At 46.7% G+C, this 21,157-nt stretch overlaps 1 protein-coding gene across 4 annotated transcripts; it reads right to left on the reverse strand.

The window, feature by feature from the left end:
• Positions 1–4,782: 4,782 nt before the first annotated feature.
• CUNH19orf12 (chromosome unknown C19orf12 homolog) lies at positions 4,783–16,942 on the reverse strand. 4 transcript variants are annotated; one of them, XM_052712286.1, is made up of 3 exons: positions 16,823–16,942; positions 12,153–12,322; positions 4,783–7,174 (listed from the first exon to the last, which is right to left on the reverse strand). In XM_052712286.1, exons 2-3 carry the CDS (start codon positions 12,310–12,312, stop codon positions 6,909–6,911), a joined length of 426 nt encoding a protein of 141 aa, XP_052568246.1. In that variant the 5' UTR covers positions 12,313–12,322; positions 16,823–16,942; the 3' UTR covers positions 4,783–6,908. The 4 variants fall into 4 exon arrangements, with proteins under 4 accessions (XP_052568246.1, XP_052568245.1, XP_052568244.1 ...); XM_052712285.1 differs by lacking the exon at positions 16,823–16,942 and adding an exon at positions 16,438–16,637; XM_052712284.1 differs by lacking the exon at positions 16,823–16,942 and adding an exon at positions 16,432–16,634.
• Between the last annotated feature and the right edge of the window lie 4,215 nt (positions 16,943–21,157).

The following is a 21,157-nucleotide window of genomic DNA, read 5'->3' on the forward strand; positions in this document are numbered from 1 at the left end:
CTGAGGGTAAAGAGCACTGGCTGCTCTTCCAGGTTCAATTCTTAGCACCCAAATGGCAGCTCAAACCATCTGTAACTCCAGTTCCAGGGGATCTGATGCCTTCTCATGTGTCCTTCCCAAGGGCTCATGAATTTTGTACACATACACAGACATCAGTAAGCACACACAACTAAAAATGAAAATAAACCTTTAAATACGTATATATAAAATTATATTTGTTATTATTGATTCATATTGCATTATTTGTTACAGGGTCTCATTGTATATCCCCAGAAGTCCTGGAACTCACTCTGTAGACCAAGCTGGCCTCAAACTCGGAGATCTGCCTGCCTCTGCTTCCAGAGTGCTGGGATTCAAGGTATGTGCCACTGCACCTAACGAAACTAAATATTTTTTTAAAGTAAAAGTTAAGGGGACTGGAGAGATGGCTCAGCAGTTAAAAGCCCTTGTTTTTGCAGAGGACCTAAGTTCAATTCCCAGCATCCACATAGCAGCTCATAACCAACCATAACTCTAGTTCCAGAATGCATAAGACACAGACATACATGTGAGCAAAACACTCATACACATAAAAATAAAGTCTTAAAAAATAGTAAAAGGTCCAGGCAGTACTGGCACACACCTTTAATCCCAACACTTGGGAGGCAGAGCCAGGCCGATCTCTGTGAGTTTGAGGGCAACCTGGTCTACAGAACGAGATCCAGGACAGGCACCAAAACTACACAGAGAAACCTTGTCTCTAAAAAATAAAAACAAAAAAAAGTGAAAAGGTGAAAAATTTTTAAATTCAAAATAATAGGACAAATGGCTATCACATCAATAGCAGAAAAACACCTTTTCCCTACTGCATCTGCCAAGAATGGGGCTAGCCAGAGCTAACCTTGAGGCTGTGATTCAGCTAGCCAAGCCAGAATCCAGCCTTCTGAGCCACCATTATCATAACGGCCTCAGAAGCCTCTTCTGGCTAATGAAGCCACTTGTCTCCTCCCAACAAACTGGAGACACCAGACAGACCCAGGATGAGATGAATCCTGGCATTTCTTAATCGCCATATGTTGATTGCTTAGAATGGAGAACATCCGGTTTTGTATGCAAAAAAGACTGCAGGAGACCCAGCCCATGTTCTGCTCTAGGCTAATTAAAACCTCAGGAAGTCCTCAAGCCCTCTGCACCCCAGCTCATAAACCAGACCCCAATGTGGCGGCATCCTGGGCTTTGAACGGTGACCACGAGAGGGCACTGAGATCCGAGCTGAGGAAAAGTGGGCGTTTGGCCGCTAGATGGCGCCTCATAATCTCCGCTGAGTAGTCGCAGCCGGCTCTAGCCTCCCTGCCTCCTTCCTTGATCCTGCATCCTTGGCCACAAGACCTCTGCCTTTCATCCTTAGCCACAGTGCCCTGCATCACTCCCGGCGCACTTCCTTCCAGGCTCCGGCTGCATCTCCAAACACAGAATCAAAGTCAAGTCTAGCTGAAAATACACCATCTGCCTGTGGAAAAAAAAAATCTCTGGCGCTGTCACGTCAGCACCCGATGCAGGTTAATAACCAGCCTCCGAGCAGATGGCCGCTTTTTATAATTACTGGGTCCCCACCTCGGCTTGCTCCCCTTTGCCTCCTCCCCAGCGGGAGCAGGTGGGTGTCACACTCCCGCATGAGCCCTGCCACCTGCTGCCACCAGCTACTGGTGGCGACACAGCCCTGCAGGGAGCCCCTTCTCAACCAGGGAGGCCTGGACCCAGATTAAACAGATAGCCGGTATGCCGGAGAGGATGCCACAAGATCTGCATGCCAAACCTTGGAGGATAAATTAATGAGAAATTTTGACTGAACAACATATTTTAAATCCAGCCATTTCCCTCCGGAGGAATCTGTCATAATCCAAAGACTATCAAAATCCAAATTATGGAGATAGTAACAAAAGCATATTCATTGCAATGCTTTGATAAGAACTTGCCTAAAAGACACCCCCCACCCAATGCTATGATATAAAGGATACTGTATAACCATTGTCAGTATTTCCAAGGAGTTTGAAATTACCTTAAAAAATATGAAGTTGGGCTAGAGAAATGGCTCAGTGGTTAAGAGCCCTGTTCTTCCAAAGGACACAGGTTCAATTCCCAGCACCCCTATGGTAGTTTACAACTGTCCGTTATTCCAGTTCCAGGAAATCTGATGCCCTCTTCTGGCATATGTGGACATCAGGCACACCTATACACAGACATACATGCAGGCAAAACACCCATACAGGCACAAATAAATATATACATTTTTAAAAGGAATATGAATTTGTTGGTGCATGCCACTGAGGCGGAAGTAATACACTTTTCTGGATTTTCCTAAGTTTTCAGCAAAAATCATTGACAAATGAAAGGAAATGAGTAATTTCTAAGAACTGTTTTTAAAAACAGAGTTAAAGGCAGCACATGCCTGTGATCTTAATATTCTGGTGGCTGAGGCAGGAGGATCATGAGTTTGAGGATAGCCTCTAACTACACAATGAGGCCCTGTCTCAAAAATAACCCTAAACTAAACTAAATCAAACCAACCAAATCAAGGCAAACCCAGGAGAGCTAAACATAAATGAAACTGGTAACAGTGGCTGGTCATGAGTCTATCCAGGCTGCTTTCTTTCACAGTTTACCTCCTCTGGCTCCCTTTAAATTTTGTGCCAGGCTACTCAAAATAAAGTTTAACAAAAAAAGATACAGGGCTACAAATACTTTTAGATCAGGAGAAGCAATCACCAAGGAAATCCAGGAAAATGCTTTCAGCTCTGGAAAGGACAGTAGGAGGTACCCTGCTGGGCCTGGTGCCACTGAGTCACAGCAAGACTGGCTGTCAAGGTGCCCTCACTTAAGGGCTGCTCCATCAGGCACACAGTGGGACCTCCTGCAGGAGCATGGAAGGGTAGGTCCAACTGCCCAACGAATGGAATTCTATTACAACCTGACTTTTCTAAATGCATGAGTGTAAGCAATTACAGAATTTGACATACTGTTCAAAATGGGGCACATGCCTCCACTCACAGCACTTGGGAGGCTGAGGGAGGAGGATTATTGAGTTCCACAGCCTGACTGTATAGCAATACAGTGAGGCACTGATCAAAATAATAAAATAAGAAAGTATCCCCTAACCTGAAGCAGTGGACAAAAAAAAAATCTTAATTGCGGTTTCATTGCCATGCATCTGCCAACCAATGTCTTCACCTCTACACTAAAAGGGCAACTTTGGAGCCCAGTGAAGCTGTAGCAACTGGGGGTGTGGTCCTGACTTAGACTTCTAGTTCAAGGGGCCTTGAGGGTCACTTACTGTTTAACAGGAAGAACAGAAAGTGTCGGTTGAACCAGAACAGCCATAGTCTCTCCAAAGACAGCATCCGCTCCCAGCCCTGCCCTGTGCCCAGTCTCTGACTCCATGAGCTCTAGGTAGCACCTGGGCTACAGCATCTGACCAGTGCCAGCTAAGGCACTCTGATACAAAGGCTCTGCCCCCTCTATCCCCAGGGGGTGAAGTCCACAGGAGGCTTCCTTAACACATGCAAAGGGGCTGCACTCTCAGCTGGCCCTCAGTCCAGCACCCACCTCTCTGCGGAAATTCTGGGCTGTAGCCATGAACAGAATCTGGGTCCCAGGCACCAGACTTGGGCAGAGACGGCTGGAGGGGGCTAAGCATGACATGCAGCAACATGGCTGAAGCTGGCCTGAGTCAGCTGTTAGTCATCAGGAGCTGGGCTGGGCAGCTTTTACCCACCTATAAAGTCACAAGTCAAATAACCTTCCCTTTTATGTTAAAGTTTCAATTCTCAAAAGTGGTTTACACAAAATACATGGAAAATGGCTTTTCAGGGGAAAGTAATTTATTAGTAATTTGATGACATTCGGGTTGTAGTTTTGAAAGCAGAAAAGAGATAACATCAGGGAAGACCTGGGGGTAGAAATATTGTTTGTCCATGGTTGGGACAACCCCTCCCCCGACACTTCAGAGACAGCATACATCTTACTAAAAATATTCCATGTGGAAAACATGTCTCAAAACTTGTTCGTGAAAACTGGGGGGCTCCCATGTTGTGTTTGACAGAGGGCTCTAGGTTCTAGGGACACCAGACCAAGCTCTGGCTTCTACGGTTAGTAGCTCAGGGGCTTAAAGAAGCTTGAAACTTGATTCCAGGTTTCCTTTGTCACATTTTCTTCCTGGAGAAGTTCCATAGCAAGTGATTTCAAAACAATGGTTCCCCAAAATATTTACTGAAGCCTGGCATAGGGGTATACCCCAATAATCCCAACCTTTAGTGGGTGTAGAGGAAGAAGGATCAAGAGTTCAGGGTTATCTTTGGCTTTACAAAGAACTGGAGGCCAGCCTGGGCTACATGAGATCTTGTCTCAAAATAATAAAACAGAAACAATAAGAATTTAAAGACTTCTAGCAAAAAAAAAAATATTATAGATCTTATAGATCTTGGCTTGGTGGTGCTTGCCTGTAATCTCATGGCTCAAGAGCCTGGGACAGGAGGATCATGAGTTTGAAGCCAAGCAGAACCACATAGAAAAACAACCCTGTTTTGAAAAAACAACGCTTAGAGGTAGGGAGATGGTTTAGCCTGGGTTCAGTTTCCAGCTCCCATATGACAGCTTACTACTGTCAGTAACTCCAGTTCTAGGAGGTCCAGTGTCCCCTTCTGGCCTCTGTGGGAATCACACACATACATACTGTGCTTACATAAATGCAGACAAACCAAGTAAAATAAATAAACAAATAAATAAAGCAGAAAGACATAAAGTATATAGCTTTAAAAAATAAATATTTATTGAGGGTCCACCCCATAAAAGCCATGGTCCCAAGCAGAAACAAGCTGGAGATTGGAGGGGTGATCAAGACATACAGCTCAGCCAGGCGGTGATGGCGCACGCCTTTATTCCCAGCACTCACAAGGCAGAGCCAGGTGGATCTCTGTGAGTTCGAGACCAGCCTTGGCTACAGAGTGAGTTCCAGGAAAGGTGCAAAGCTACACAGAGAAACCCTGTCTCGAAAAACCAAAAAAAAAAAAAAAAAAAAAAAAAAAAAAAAAAAAAGACATACAGCTCCTTCCCTCCCTGAGTGTACATCTCCAATAGGGGATAAAAAGAAGTATCAAATGTTTAATAAAATGTATATGGTATCATTGGTTGAGCTCCAGCACTAGGACCAATTGGCCAAGCCAAACCAAAATTGAGCCCCTCAAGGGCTGGGACCAGGCTTAGCAGTACAGACAGCACTTGCCTTGGCTCTACCACAGGAGAGCTGGGAGCAGGGCTCACTGGTGGTATTTACCAAGCTTATGCAAGATCCTGGGTTCCATCCACAGCACCACAAGAAAAAAAAAATACCAAACCAGCTACTTGTCAGGTTTGAGCCTTTGTCACTTGGGGAAATCTAGGAAAGGCTAGTCAAATCCCTAAACAGACAGTTTCATCCAGGGCGATAAGGTGCTTGCCTACCCGTGGGTTAATTAACCTTAATGCTTTTGTTTCTGCTTTCCCTTGGCCTCCTCTGTCAGCCTCCTCTCTCTAGCACATCAGAACATTCACTGCATCTCCATTCTGTGACTGCAAATGAAAGCCAAGTAAGGTGGTGAGGGATGTCCCCACCTTCTATCTCCTGGCCTCCTCTATGTTATCCAGGTTGGTCTTGAATTCCTGAGCTCAATGACACTCTCGCTTTGGCCTTTCACTTCTCTGGGACTGTGAGTGTGTGCATCACAGCACCTAGCTCAGTCAGGATCTTTGAACTGGATTCATTGTTAATTTTGTCTTTTCATACAAGTAAATTGTAGACTGCAGCCAGTGCCCAGAGGAAACTGAGCTGGGATAGAGAGCATGGAAGAACTAACTTAGATAAAGTGGCGTGCAGAACAGTCTTTGAGGTAAAGCTGGGTATGATGGCACAAGCCTACAGTCCCAGCTATGTGGCAAGATTACTTGAGCCCAAGAGTCTAAGGCCAGCCCAGGTAACATAGTAAGAAATGGAGTTTAATTAACTTAGACTACAAAAGTTGCCAGGCGGTGGTGGCGCACGCCTTTAATCCCAGCACTCGGGAGGCAGAGGCAGGCGGATTTCTGTGAGTTCGAGGCCAGCCTGGTCTACAGAGCAAGTTCCAGGAAAGGCGCAAAACTACACAGAGAAACCCTGTCTCAAAAAACCAAAAAAAAAAAAAAAAAAGTGTAGAGAATAAAAAGGGTCCAGAATTGGCAATAAAAGTAAAAGATAAATAAGTGCCATGATTTTACATAAGAAGACAAAAGACTCTAGAAGCTTAACCAGAGTTACTCAAGAGACCCTGGGCATAAACAATGGTGGAGGGTGGAGTATGGAGACTGCCTGGTATCTGTGGCTTCACTCAAAGTAGGAACCACTGTCATCGTGAGACCACTGGGAAGTCCCTGGGTGAAGAAGGGGAACACTCAGCAGGTAAGCACAATCCTGGCAAGAGCTGGCTCTAAACCCCAAGACCCTAGAGCCTAAGGGGGTCCAATCCTGTGACAGATACTTAGAGGTACCTTCACAGGAAGAAGATCATCCAGCACAGTTGGCCAGCCAACAAGAGAACTTCTTGGGCTGGAGAGATGGCTCAGCCGTTAAAGGCTCACAACCAAAAATATAAGAGAACTTCTTTTAGACCTACAGGATCAAGAGGACTCCCAAGCTGTTTGTGGATGCCAACAGCCTGTACCTTTCCATAACACATACAGCCCATGTCACATGGCCAAAGCCTCTTCAGCAGGGGACAGTCCAACAGGATGTACTTGTACTCCAGCATACAGTCAATGCTAATGATGTGCAGAGGTACCTGCCAGGCATCCTCCATTCCCTGGTCACCTTCTAGGAGCCATAGAATCATCCAAGTGAAAGCCCATCCCCCAGGGGGAGCAGCCTAGTCATCATAGCGGATCTCGGCCTGCAGCTCCTTGGTGACATAGGTGGTGAGCATGGCCAAGAGCTTCTGCTGCATGGCCTGGTTGCTCATGACCAGAGCAGTGAGCTGTACAGCATCTGTCCAGTCCAAGTTCCTGATGATGGCCGTGGCTTCGTTAACAAGTTTCTGCTGTTCGGCAGGGGGCAGCTCCATTAAGATCTGAGGAACCGGCTTAAACTGTCCACTCGTCATCCAGGCACCTAACAGGCCCCCAACAGTCCCCCCTGGAAAACAAGGAAAGGCTCAATTAGTGAGCCTCATTCTCCAACAATGGCCTTGGTTTCTTGCGGAGAATGTAGCCTCTGTCATGACAAGTGGGCACATTCATGAGCAGGTCACAGCAAGCTCAGTTTCTGCCAGGCAGTCAGCAGGGCAAAGGTTTATGCGGTCTCTAGTCCATTTGGCCCAAGTAATTGGCACCCATGCATGTCCCTCCCCATGACCTCCACTTACACCCTCCCCACCTCACTGAACACTCCCATCTCTGCGACTCCCAGAACAATCTGTCTCCACAAAGGAAGGGCTGAGAGGGAAGTCAGTCTTCTGGCAAACCACTTGCCTGGAGAAGCAGAGAGGTTGAGCTGTTTCCATGACAATAAACAACTTGGGGAGGAAAGGGTTTATTTCATCTTACAACTCTCAGGTCACACTGGATCATTGAGAGAAGTCAGGGCAGGAACTAATTCAAACAGGGCAGGAACCTGGATGCAGGAGCTGATGCAGAGGCCATGGAGAGGTGCTGCTTATTGGCTTGCTCAGTCTGCTTTCTTAAAACACCCAGAACCAGCAGCTCAGGAATGGCACAGTCCACAATGAGCCAAGCTCTTCCAATCATCATCAAGACAATGTACCACAAGCTTGCCCACAGGCCAGTCTAGTGGGGGTATTTTCTCAATTGAGGTTCCCCCTTCCAAAATAACTCAAGCTTGTCTCAAGTCGATAAAAAAAAAAATCAGTGGCTGATAAGAAACACACCCTTGAGCTTAGTAAATTCCCAGAGAACTCACATGGGAAATGACCCTGGAGGTAAGCCAGTTGTTTCTCTTGGAGACTGCCTTTGATTCCATTTTTCAAAAATAAAAACAAGGCCGGGCGGTGGTGGCGCACGCCTTTAATCCCAGCACTCGGGAGGCAGAGCCAGGCGGATCTCTGTGAGTTCGAGGCCAGCCTGGGCTACCAAGTGAGTCCCAGGAAAGGCGCAAAGCTACACAGAGAAACTCTGTCTCGAAAAACCAAAAAAAAAATAAATAAATAAAAAAAAATAAAAAATAAAAATAAAAACAAGACAAAAGCTAATATAATTACTACTTCTCTTTCCAAAAGTGGAAACACTTTTACCTTCTCTTGCTTTGCTTTTTAGCGACAAAGTCTTATTGCTTAGCCCAGGGTAGCCTAGAACTCTTGCTCCTCCTGCCTCAGCTGAGAATCACAAGTGTGTGCCAGTCACCAAGCCCAGCTAGAAACACTATTTTTAGATTTCCGCTTTCATTTTTTCCAGTTGCTTGATATTGTAGGGTGGGAGTAGGAGGGTGACTCAAGAGTTCCAGCTAAGTACTCTAACACTGAGATACATCCTCAGATAGAAACATTGTTTTCAGTTTTTACTTGTAATTTTTTTTTTCAAGACAGGGTTTCTCTGTACAGCCCTGGCAGTCCTGGAACTCACTCTGTAGAGCAGGTTAGCTTCAGACTCACAGAGATCCACCTGCCTCTGTCTCTTAAATGCTGGGATTAAAGGTGTGGATGACCACTGCCCAGTTTAGACATATTGGTGGGGTTTTTTTGTTTGTTTGTTTTTTTTGGCTTTTTGAGACAAAGTTTCTCCATGTAGTTTTGGTGCCTGTCCTGGATCTCACTCTGTAGACCAGGCTGGCCTCAAATTCACAGAGATCCGCCTGGCTCCCCAGTGCTGGGATTAAGGCATGAGCCACCGCTGCAGGGAAAGAAATACTGTTTTTAAATGTAACTTTCTGGCCAAAGTTAAGTCAAGCTGTTATGGAACCTGAAGATCTTGTAGGATGGAAAATTCCATGTCCCCAGGCCATGTGTTGCATGACACAAGGTGAGGGGAGGTGCTCTAGGGGCAGAGGTGTCAAACTAAAGAACCTTCAAGGACCAGGTTAAGTGATCTAAAGTGATGAGAAGAACATTGGGTTTAGTGGCACACTCTTAATCCCAGCACTTGAGAGGCAGAGGCAGGTGGATCTGTGTGAGTTGGAGGCCAGCCTGGTCTACAGAGTGAGTTCCAAGACAGCCAAGACTAAATAGTAAGACTCTTTCTCAAAATAACAAGTGGTAGAGAGGGCAGAAGGGTCTGTGGTGGTCTGGGAAGCTAGGTTCCTGCCTGAAGGAACACCTGCTGTTGTATGTCAACCAGTTGCTGCCACTGGGGACATCAGATCTGCATCTTTAAAGCATCCCATGAATTGTATGTGTCAACGATCACATAGTCATAGATGAGCCTGGCTGGACTTAGTGAGTCATTTCTAAAGAACAGAATATGGGATGAGAAACAGAAACTTTAGAGTGGAAAAAAAAACAGCATATATGACCTTGACCAAGCTGCCACGGTCAGCCTCACTGGAGATGCCACAGGATGCCATGTACCCCTGGACTGATAAAGAAGACATGTCACCTCTGAGGTGCTCCCTCCCAAGACTCATGAGAAGCACATCATACAACTAAGAATTTTATCAAACACCTGACAACCACTCCCCCACCACCAACTATGAAAAGGAAAGCCTAAGAAACTGTCACATGCCAGAAGAGACTAAGGAAAATGGGGTCATTAAAACAAAGTGTCAGCTGGGTGTGGTGGTGCATTCCTTTAATCCCAGCACTTGGGAGACAGAGGCAAGGGGATCTTTGTGACTTTGAGACCAGCCTGGTCTGCATAGTGAGTTCTAGGACAGCTAGTGCTACATAATAAGACCTTGTCTCAAAATTTGAAGAAAAAAAAAAAGTGGCAACTTTAAGAAAAACAAGGCCATTGTGCAAGGTCTGGTCAAACAGAAATGGCTCACAGGACTGCATTAGTGATGGCTGCTTGGTCCCCACAGCGTACCATGAAACACATTCCCATGAAACACTGCAACTAATGTGGGAGAGGGATACATGGGGGTTTTCTGTACAATCTTTGCAACTTCTACATGTATATAATAGTATTCCAAGATGAAATGTTTGTTTTAATGCTTGGGACTCCATGATTGTAATTCCAGCACTCTGGAGGCTGAGGCATTAGGATCTCAGTTTTGAGGTCCAATCTGGAATACATAGTTTCAGACCAGCCTGAGGTACAAAGATCATAGCTCAAAAAAGTGGGTGGGACTGGAGAGTTGGCTTGGTGCTTAAGAGCAGGGCACTGGCTGCTCTTGCTGAGAGTTGATGTTTGATTTCCAGCACCCACATAGAGGCTCACACCATCCTTAACTCTAGTTTCAAAGAACCTGATGCCCTCTTCTGGCCTCAGTGAGTATTGCATGCATATAGTGCATGGACAAGCAAAACATCCATATACATAAATAACCTTATAAATATTTAATTAAGTAAACAGACAACACAGTTTAGTGAGAACCCACTTGTAGGCTGGACTCAGAAGACAGAGAGTGACACCCATGTTTTCTGAATCCAAGCAGGGTTGCCCTGGAAGCAGATAGCTCCTCTAGCTCCCAATACTGTTGGGGGGGCAGGGGGGAGGGAGCCAATCTCTAAAAAAAAGAGGCATTCCAGGGAAGGAAAACCAGTTCGCCCACAAGTTTGACTGAACTTTTCCTCCTGACACCAGTGAGCCTCTTGAGCTGACTGTACTACACACATCTGCATTAACTCTTCACAGAACACCAATATTTGATTTACAACAGCACATAACGTAGAGGGTTATCAGGACATCGATGCACAAAGGAGAATTCCTGTGTTTTTCATGGGAAATGAAGCAACCACCCATGACCAGGGGCCAGAAGCAGTGAGTCCCTACATATTCTACTATCTGCCATTACTCAATGTGAATAAAACATGGTCTCCCACAACAGAGACAGCACACAGCTATGTAATAAACTAGCCCCAATCAGGCTTCCCCTGGGCACTTAGCGAGGAGTGGGAATGCAAGAGTGTCACTAGGGAAACAAGAAATGAGCTTGTCTTCTCCTTTTGTGGGAAGAAGCTGAAGTCCGGACTCCTGAATTCACAGAATTTGGAAACACAAAAGGTGAAGGTTTGGGCCATCCATGCATTTCCATTTCCATGAAATGCTGCTTTCATATAATGTAATGTTCTGCTGGGGGTGGGAGGGGTGGACACACTTGTCAGCAAGCAGGGAAACACTCAATGCTAAAGATATTCCCTCTGCCCAGTCTGTTACCATGTGAGGATTGAAAATCACCTAGCAAAAGCTTCTAGAAGACTGGGGTCAAGGAAGGACTGTCCCCTAGGCTGTCAGCACACAACAGAAGTCAGTAAAGACCCAGTGCACATGGCAGGTGCCCATCCTGTGGTGGGGATGCCAGCTAAACTGTATCGAACAGTCCGTGGTGGCCATCTCAGGAGAAAGCAAGCAGAGTGAGCGAGCAGCGTTCTATAGCTTTTGCTTCAGTTCCTGCCTTGAGTTCCCACCCTGACTTTTCTTCATAATGGACTATAAGCTGTAATAAACCCTTCCCTCTCCAAGTCGCTTTTAGTCATGGTATTTTCTCACATCAATAGAAAGCAAACTAAGACACAGTCATACTGTGAGCAACTCATCATAGAAGGAACTTGGCAAATGTAGTTTCTCTGGCTCCCTTCTCAGGTAACATGGTAACAGTGACATATGGAGGAGACATCTGGAGACCCAGACACCTCAATACCTTTATACTCAAGGACATATCTCTAGGGAAAGGGTTCCTGGAGGAAAGGTGCCTCCCAGGTCTAACAGATTCAAACACTAAGGTCAAGGGAAACCTGTATCACATGGAAACTGTGGTTCTGACAGAACATACTACACACAGAAGCAACTGGGCCTTAGAAACTCCCCACATGGGGTATGTGGTAGGTACCATTCTTACTTACCAGGTCATTCTTCCCTGTGGTTCCTCAAGCATGCCAGAAGCCTGGAACATACTATGTAGCCTAGGCTATCCTTGAACTCTCCATGTTCCTGCCTCCCCAGGGCAGGGATTATAGGCCTGAACCAAGGCTGGCTATACATGTGAAGACACCCCCACTCACCAACAGCAATTCCTGGTGGGCCACCAACCAAACCACCGACAAAGGCCACTGTCCCCGCAACCAAGGCACCCCTCCCAGAGTGCTTGACAGCTGCCTTCATTTTCCTCTCCTGGGAAATGGAGCACAGAAGCTTCATGATGTCATCTACCAAGATGGGCATCTTGTCAGACCTTAAAAGACGATTCAAAGAGATAAGTGGTTTTAGTGTTTGCTCAATTGTGTACTTAAAAATAAAACAAAAAACAAAAAACTGTATACAGATGTTCTGCTGCATGTATGCCTGTGTACCACATGTGTGCAGTGCCCTTGGAGGCCAGTGATCCCCTGGAACTGGAGTTACAGACAGTTGTGAGATAACATGCAGGTGCTGGTAAACAAGCCCAGGTCCTCTAAAAGGGCAGCCAGTGCTCTTAGCCTGAGTCTTCTCTCCAGCCCCCATTTTTTTTATGTTTGTTTTACTTTGTTTATTTTTGAGATAAGGCCTTCCTTGCTACATACTCCAGACCAATCTATTTAGTTTATTCATTTATTTTGAGATAATGTCTTGCTACACACTCCAGACCATAATCCTTCTGCCTCAGGCTTTTGCCTCGGGATACCAGGCAGAGCACCATTGTACTCTATGGCTGAACAGGAGAATTTTAATGAGTTTATGAGTATTTTGACCCAAATGTATCACTTTCTAACATCTTCGGAAGAGCATCCACCTTCTGGAAAGAAGAGTTGCTTGGCCGTGTGCATGCCAGACGGGCACACAGCCCTCTGTCGCCAAGAAGCTGGGCATCAGCTAACAAGTAAATGGGAGCAGCAGAGTGGATGAAAGGTCTTTTCTGCCCTCTGATTCCCCTGACAAACGAGGAAGCAGCCTCAGCCACAGGCTTTACCAGTCCTCCAGCAGCCAAGCCTGACCTCTCTCACACCAACAGCCTTTCAAGTGGCTCCTCGCAACCTTCAACATAAAAAGTCTGGCAGGGACAGGAAATTCCCAGCCATATGGCCTCTTGCATGTGACAAGGTATCTGAGCCAAGCCAGAAAGGGGGGAAATGGACAAGATTCTGAGGCCACACTGGCATGTGCCTGCTGGGTAACCCAGAGCCAGGAGTTAGATGGATACTTAGCTTTAAAATAGAATTAAAATGGGGCTGAAAATGTAGTTCTTTATGAAAAATGCTCTGACTTTGAGCCCCAGTGAAAAAAAGAGGGTGGACCTTGTAAGGGGTACATAGAAGGGATGCAGAATGACTGACTGAGAAGAGCCGAGGGCACTGCAGACCCTGTTGAGACATTATGAGCAGAGACAAGACCTAGGTGTGTTAGCACAGGCTATTCTCTCAATACTGGGGAAGCTAGAGCAGGGGAGTCATAAACCCATGGCCAGCATGGATTAGATAGCTAGACTTTCTGCCAAAATAAAATAATGACTTGTTAATTAAAAATAAAGAAAACCAGGAATAATATGATTTACCAAGATGAAGCCATCACAAAACAAAATAAATCAGATTTCTGGGGGCTTGGCAACTGGCATAGTGGCTCACTCACGGCTGCAATTTCAGCATTTAGGAAGTAGAAGAAAGGTCAGGACAAGTCTGAGGCCAGCCTGGGTTACATAGTAAGATCCAGGTTTGCCTGCACTACAGAGCAAGACCCTGTCTCAAAATAACAAGAGACTTCCAGGGGCTTGCAAGGTACATGAAATGATAGACAGAGAGCCCTTAAGAACAATGATTGTAAACAACTTGCTAGAATCAGGACACATTGCCATGCCAGCTGGGAAGTGATAGGCAGAGGCGTAGCCATAGGTAAGGTGCACTGTGCCCTACAGAGGGACTGGTGGGTAAGGAGAGTCCACACACTGACAGACCACTTCACAAGGTTGGGGAGAAAAGGCAGCAGAACTGACACTTCTAGAAGACTCCCACACTTCCTGTTCCCATGAGGCTGAGGGACCTGTCAGGTAAGGGACCTTGGTGATGAAATCCTGGGCTACTGTCAACAGCCTTGGGTTATACTGGGCTTTGGTCAGTGGGTTGATTTCTCTCTATGTCCAAGAAGTATGCAGAATCAGAATCTCTCAATGTAAAATTGCCCTTTTGGCTCTGGGAGCCCTTTAAGGAACCCATGGAACCACCACATTGTCACAAAGGCTATTTTTCAGAACTCCTGAACACTCCCAAGAGAAAGAAGTATGCTGTGTTCCAGCCCCCAGAAGCAAAAGGCTTGTGCCATTCCAGTCCTGCAGCATCAGCAAGCAGAATCCACTCCACATATCATTTCTCTGCAGAATAATGGACTTGTACTCTCAAAATGGTTTTTGCATAACAAGACAATGCATGTGAAAGAGGCAGGGCAGAGATGCATACAGTGGCGCCCCCCCCATCCATAAAGAATACATTCTGAGACATCAGTAGATGCCTATAAGCTTGATTAATCTGTTCTTCCAGCTTTTATGCCCTGGTTCCTTTGCATTGTAACTCTCAAGTTTTGGAGCCTTTATTAAGTAAAACGAAATTACTTGAGCACAAGCACTGGGCACCCACAATGTGACAGCTGAGGGCTACTGAGTGACTAGCATGTGGGTAGGGTATACCCTGTGAATATACTGGACAAAGGGAAGATTCACATCCTAGGCAGAATGGAGCAGGGTTGCATGAAATTTCATGACACTATTTAGACAGAATGAAATTTCTAACTACTTAGAAAACCCATGATTTAAAACTTACTAGGTATTTAAAACTCATGAATTGATTATTTCTGAAAATTTTCACCTAATATTTGGCTGCAGTTAGCTGAAACTACAGAAGGTAAAACTGTGGCCAAGGGGAGCAGGCTAATGTACCGACCCATTTCACCCTCGATTATCTACTCAGAGGCACCTCCAAACCTGTTCTGGATAACTTTAAGTCAAAACCCATGGAGCAGATAAGGTACCAACATGCACATGTTGTTCCCAATCTCCACCCAGCCCAGCTAAGTCAGTGCAAGAGGACAAGCTAGGCTCTTTAGCATGTGCCAGGGAGCAGGGGAGCTGGGCAAGGAAAGCTCCACTCCAGCTGGGCTTCTGCAGTCTGTGGCTGCAAGGCAAGGCTGGTTTAAATTTCTGGAAGAATAACATCAGAAGTTACAGCAGCAACAGGCATTTGTTGTGAAAGAAAGGATTGTGACCCCGGCTCCTGAGTCCCTGTGAAAGCGTTTCATTTCCTTCATTCTTCAGGCTCAAGAAATTGAAAGGAAACATGCCCTGTTCCTTCTCCCAGCCCAGGGCCACCTGTGTCTGTAAGTGACGGGGAGAGATGAAGATGCAGGAGACAGGGTCTTTCCACAGTAGTACAACTATTTCAATAATGCTGTCCTCAAACCAGGTCCTGATCACTGGAAGTCCACCTGCCAGCCATAGGGAAGGCAGATACTAACACAGAGCTCTGACTAGTGGGAAGATGACAGCAGGGCTCTGGACATACACAGAGGAGGTGAAAAGTCAAACCTTTGGACAGCAGCCTGATTTGAATTCAATTAAGTTGTGAGGGACAAGGGAGAAGGCTTCAGAGCTAACAGGGACCTCAATATTAGACAAAGCTGGGATTCCAATTCCCGATGTGTGTTGGGGAGAAACGAAACAGAAAGTGAATGGAGAACAGGCCCTTGGCCAGAAGTCACTATCTTGTTCCCCTTTCTGGAATTTACAGACTCCAGTTTGCAATCTGGCCTCTGTAAAGTTCATCATCCAGTTCTTCCACCACACAAAGTTGTTTTTAAATTACTTGACGGTTGGTATTTAAAAATAAGAAGACATCGAGGGCGTGCTGGCACACGTGCTGCAAAGGATATGGTAGGAGGGCTGACAGTTCAGAAATCAGAAGTTGAAAGATGAGAAGGCGTCAGTGGTAGGTTCACTATATAGCTCTCAGACTGGGCTGGCCAGGGGCTGACACCAGGCACTCGTGCACTCCGCAGCGCAATGCCCTCTGCCTGGGACTCCACCCCTGCCTACATGCACCTTATCTACTTACTTAGTCATAGCAGAACGCTTCTCAACCACAACTCCAACTAATCTGGCCTTCTGAGCCCCTGACATCCCTTCCTGACTATCTCCAAGCTAGTGCTCAGGTCCCCTCCCGGCACTGCGCACGCGCCCTCCCGCACACCCGTGCTGACGCTGGCTTTGCGCGGAGCTGGTAACCTCAGTGCTTCAGCTTAGGCCTCAGTTCCTTGCATGAAGACGAACAGCAGTGTGCCCGACACCGTGGAGTGCTCCGCAGACCCTAGCTTCCCTGAGCGCACCTTTACCGTGCTGGTGGCTGGGACCGCCGGGACAAGAAGCCCGCTCCGCTCTGCCGGCTCCGCTCTGCTAGCGCCAGAGAGGAGCTCACAGGCCACGGCCGCCCTGGCTCCGCCCTCCCGCCTTCCGGCTCCGCGGACCTTCCGGGTCGCCGTTGCTCTGGGTCCCCGCGGGTCCGGGTCCCCAAGCTGGGCCGGGCTTGGGGAAGGACCCTCAGGGCGCAGGAGCGAGCTCCTTACTCCCCCGCAGCCACCCCGCCCCAGTGTCTGGTTGGCTGGCACCGAGACCGAGACCATGACTTGGAAGCGGGAACCCTGCGGTGACCCTGGAGAGGACTTTGTGTCCCGAGGACCCGCTGCGCCCCACCCCCACCCCGGCTACCCCGCCCTATACCTGTCTAGGAACCCGGGTCGCTCCTGGAAGGTCCTCTCTGAGCACCCTTTGCGCTGGGTCTGTGACCTATAGGGCCTTTCCCCCGGATTCCTGGGCGTAGAAGATGCAGCAGGGGTCTGAGCTGTCCCAATACTGTGAACTGTAACCTTGAGCGAAGTCTTGCTGAGTAGGCACGATTCAGTGGGGCTGGGCTGGGCTGCCACCTAATTGGAAGTGTGGACTCCAGTCTGTACCCTCTGCCTGGGGAGTGTAGCGAGCCTCCAGATGACCCACTGTTTGCCATGAAAAGTCTAGATTGATTTATTCATTTTATATATACACATACGCCTGCACACCATCAGATCTTACTACAGATGGTTGTGAGCCACCATGTGGTTGCTGGGAATTGAACTCAGGACCTTAAACCAGTATTCTTAAGCCATCTGAGCCATCTCTCCAACCCCTATTTGTATCCCTTTTTGTCTTCTTGTGAGAAAGCTTGGAAAGCCTTTTAATACCAAGATTCTCCTGGCTGGAGTGGAAAATTCTGTCCGTCTTCGTGCCTGAATTTGGGTTACTTTCAAGAACCAAAGTTAACTGAGGCTAATAGATCAGCTCGCTGCTCCAGTGTCCCCCGCGGGCAGCGCCCTCTGGTGGCATGTTAGAGAACCGGACTATTGTCTCCTTTGCCTAAGAATGCAGGGAGCAGCAAAGAAAGCTCAGTGGAGAAAAGAGGCTAGGATATTCACACAAATGACGAACGAAGTCATAAAATGATCACGCTGAAGGCTAGAAATGTCACACACAGTTCACTTGCGGCTGAGGCTGTGAAGGCTAGGTGGTGTACATCCATAGTCCCATCACTTGGGACCCATCTTTAATCCCAGCACTCAGGAGGCAAAGACAGGCAGATCTCTTAGTTTGGGGCCAGACTGAACTACATAGAGAGTTCCAAATGGGCCAGGGCTACATAAGTGAGACCCTGTCTCAAACAACAAAACAAACAAAAACAACAGTTTGAGGCAACCTAGGCTGAATATGGAGACCCCGTCTCAACCCTCTCCCCTCCCAACCCCAGATTCACACATTGAAAGCTTTTGTTAGTGATTCTAAGAATGGCGGTGACTAGTGACTTCATTTAAGAGGCCCAGGAAGCTTGTTGTCCCCTTCCTTCAACTATGAGGTGCTTGGTCTCACTAGACATGGAAATTGCTGGTCCCTTAATCTTGTACTTCCTGGTCTCCAAACTAAGAAATCAGTTCAGTTGTTCCTAAGTCCCCTATCCTTGCTATTTTTACAGCAGCTTGAAGGAACTAAGGCACTTCCCATGAGCCTATAGGAAAGACCTCTGTCTCTCTTAGCTTCTGGTAAAGTCACCAGTCTTCGATAACCATTGGCTTACAGTGCTAATCTTCTCTGTTGCTACATGGTGCACATAGGTGCATGCTCACATGCATGCACCAGACACACATATACATGCATGTGAGTTGGTGCACCTGTGTGTACATGAAGAGGCCAGAATAAGACATGGGGAGTTCTTCCTCTATTGCTCTCTGTGGTAGTTTGAAAGAAAATGGCCCCCAAAGGGAGGGGCGCTAATAGGAAGTGTGGCCTTGTAGGAGGAAGTGTGTCACTGTGGAGGCAGGCTTTGAGATCTCATATATGCTCAAGCCACTCAGAGACAGACCACTTCCTGTTGCCTGTGCAAAATGTAGAACTCTCAGCTACCTCTCCAGCACCATGTCTGCCTGCCTAACACTAGGCTCCCTGCCATGATGATAATGAATTAAACCAATGAACTGTAAGTCACCTAATTAAATGCTTTCCTTTATAAGAGTTGCCATGGTCATGGTGTCTCTTCACAGCGATAGAAACCCTATCTAAGACACTCTCCCTTATTGCATTGAGTTGAGGTTTCTTACTGAATCAGCCATTGTCTTGCTGTTTCAACAAGGCAGTTCCTAGAATCTGCCTGTCTCTGTCCACACCTCCAATGCTGGAGCCCCTGTCATATGTAGCCATGACTGGCTCTTTACATGGGTGCTAGGATTCACACTCAGGTCCCCATACTTGCCCAGAAAGCACTTAGTCACTGGGCCATCTCTTCAGTCCTCCATTCCCTTGTCCTTATAAGGACACAAACTATGGTGACTAAGAGCCTACTTTCATGACCTCATTTTTACTTGATTACATCCATAAAGACCCTACTTTCAAATAAGGTTACATATACAGTGGCATAATTGGGACTTCATGTCTGTGCAGGAAGATGACAGTTCAGTCTGGTAGCTGAATAAACACGGCACCCATAGACTCATATGTTTAAATACCTGGTCCCCAGTTGGTAGAACTGTTCTGAGATGTGACCTTGTTGATGGGGGTGTGTCACTGGGGCCAGGCTTTGAGGTTTCAGAAGACTGTTAACACATTCCATGTGTTCTCTGCTTCCTGTTTGTGGACCAAGATATGAGCTCTCTGCAGCTGAAGGAATGGCTCAGTAGCTAGGAGAACTTCCTTCTTTTCCAGAGGACCTGAGTTCTGTTCCCAGCACCCATGTTGGTGACTCACTACCACCTTTAACTCCAGGTCCCAGGGAATCTGATGTCTCTGGCCTCCACCCGCAACTGCATTCAGATGCATACACACAAACAGAAACAAACAAAAATTAATTAAAATAAATAAATAAAAAGATGTGAGCCTCCAACTGCTGCTTCAGCCATCTACCACCACGCCTTTACTCTGCCGTCATAAACGCTAACTCTCTGGAACTGTAAGCCCAATAAAAACCCTTTCTTTTACGAGTTGTCTGGGTTATGATGTTATATCACAGCAATAGAAGAGTAAGACAAACCCATAACACCAGGAACTCACAAAATGCCAGCTGTGAGTATTACTTCTGCGCATGTGCCTGACACGTATCCACTCCACAAGAGGACACAAACAGAATCCTCAGGCCAGGCCTAAGTCAAGCTTGATGTGTGCATGAGGACCACTGACACTCTAGTCTTGGGAGATCTTGACTTTGAAAGTGCTGTCAGAGCCAAGATGGTTTGGAGACTGATGACAATCTCGCCTTGGGCTCTATCACTCTTCTAAAGGTTAATTCATCATTCACCCTTCAGATTTCCATAGACAGTTATCACATCCCTTTTGAAACCACTTAGCATCAATCTGCATGTTTGCTGTGGCATTCCGTGCACTGTCATCACTGCCAGGATTTTTGTTATTCCCTCCCTGCACAGCCATGACTCTCTCAGCCATCATTACCACCTGAATCTCCTCCAGGTCCCCAGCCTTTCAAGTGCCATCTTACCCAAGGTGGGACATTAAGAATCATTAGTGGAGGGAGAAGATGACTTGCAGACTCTATAACCCCATATTCCTCTCTAATTCCTATCACTTTCCCCAAAGTCACATTTAAAAAGAAACAACAAAGCTCGGTGGAAACACAAGTGCAAATACAGCTTCCAGACAAAGCCCTAGGCTGGCTCCCAACTCATCCTTTCTGTCCTCAAGTATGAAATGAAGACAAGGACCCAGACTCTCAACAATCTTGGCTTATTGTGGCAACTAAATGAAGAAAGAGACAAAAAGTGCTGTGCCCACTAAGAACAGGAGACCAGCTGCATCAGTGTGCTGTCAATGACCAGTGTCTACAAGGCATCCTGAGGATACCAAGGGAGAACTTACAAATGAACTCAATAGAGCTCTGTTGCACCTGAATCTGTCTGATGAAGGAATGTAGAGTGCCAGGCAGTGGAAGCATGTGCCTACTGTCTCAGCACTGGGGAGGCCGAGGTAAAAGGATCATTAAAACTTTGAGGCCAGGCCGGGCAGTGGTGGTGCATGCCTTTAATCCCAGCACTTGGGAGGCAGAGCGAGATCCAGGACAGGCACCAAAACTACACAGAAAAACCCTGTCTTGAAACACAACCAACCAACCAACCAAACAAACAAAAACAGCTTTGAGGCCAGGCTGAGCTACACAGAAAGAGTCTATTTTGAAAAAAAAAAAAAAAAGGAGGGGGGATATGAAGGCATGAAGAAGAGATGGCTCAGCAGTTAAGAGCACCAGCTGCTCTTTCAGAGGACCTGGGTTAGATTTCTAGCACCTGCATGGCAACTCATTGTGACTCTAGTTCCGGGGGATCTGATGCCCTCTTCTGGCCTCTATGTGTACCAGGCACACAAGTAGTGCACAGACATACACTCAGGGAAAACAACCATTCACATAAAATGAAATTAAATTTAAAATAAGAACCATACTTTATGAAAGTAGAAAGGATACTATTTGAGACAAACAACCAGAACAGCATGGGCACCAGAGAGGATAATGGGGTGAATATGGTTCAAGTATGT

The sequence above is a fragment of the Peromyscus californicus genome, unplaced genomic scaffold (genome assembly GCF_007827085.1).
Source record: "Peromyscus californicus insignis strain IS unplaced genomic scaffold, ASM782708v3 Scaffold_4__1_contigs__length_199733344, whole genome shotgun sequence".
NCBI classification, from domain to species: domain Eukaryota; kingdom Metazoa; phylum Chordata; class Mammalia; order Rodentia; family Cricetidae; genus Peromyscus; species Peromyscus californicus.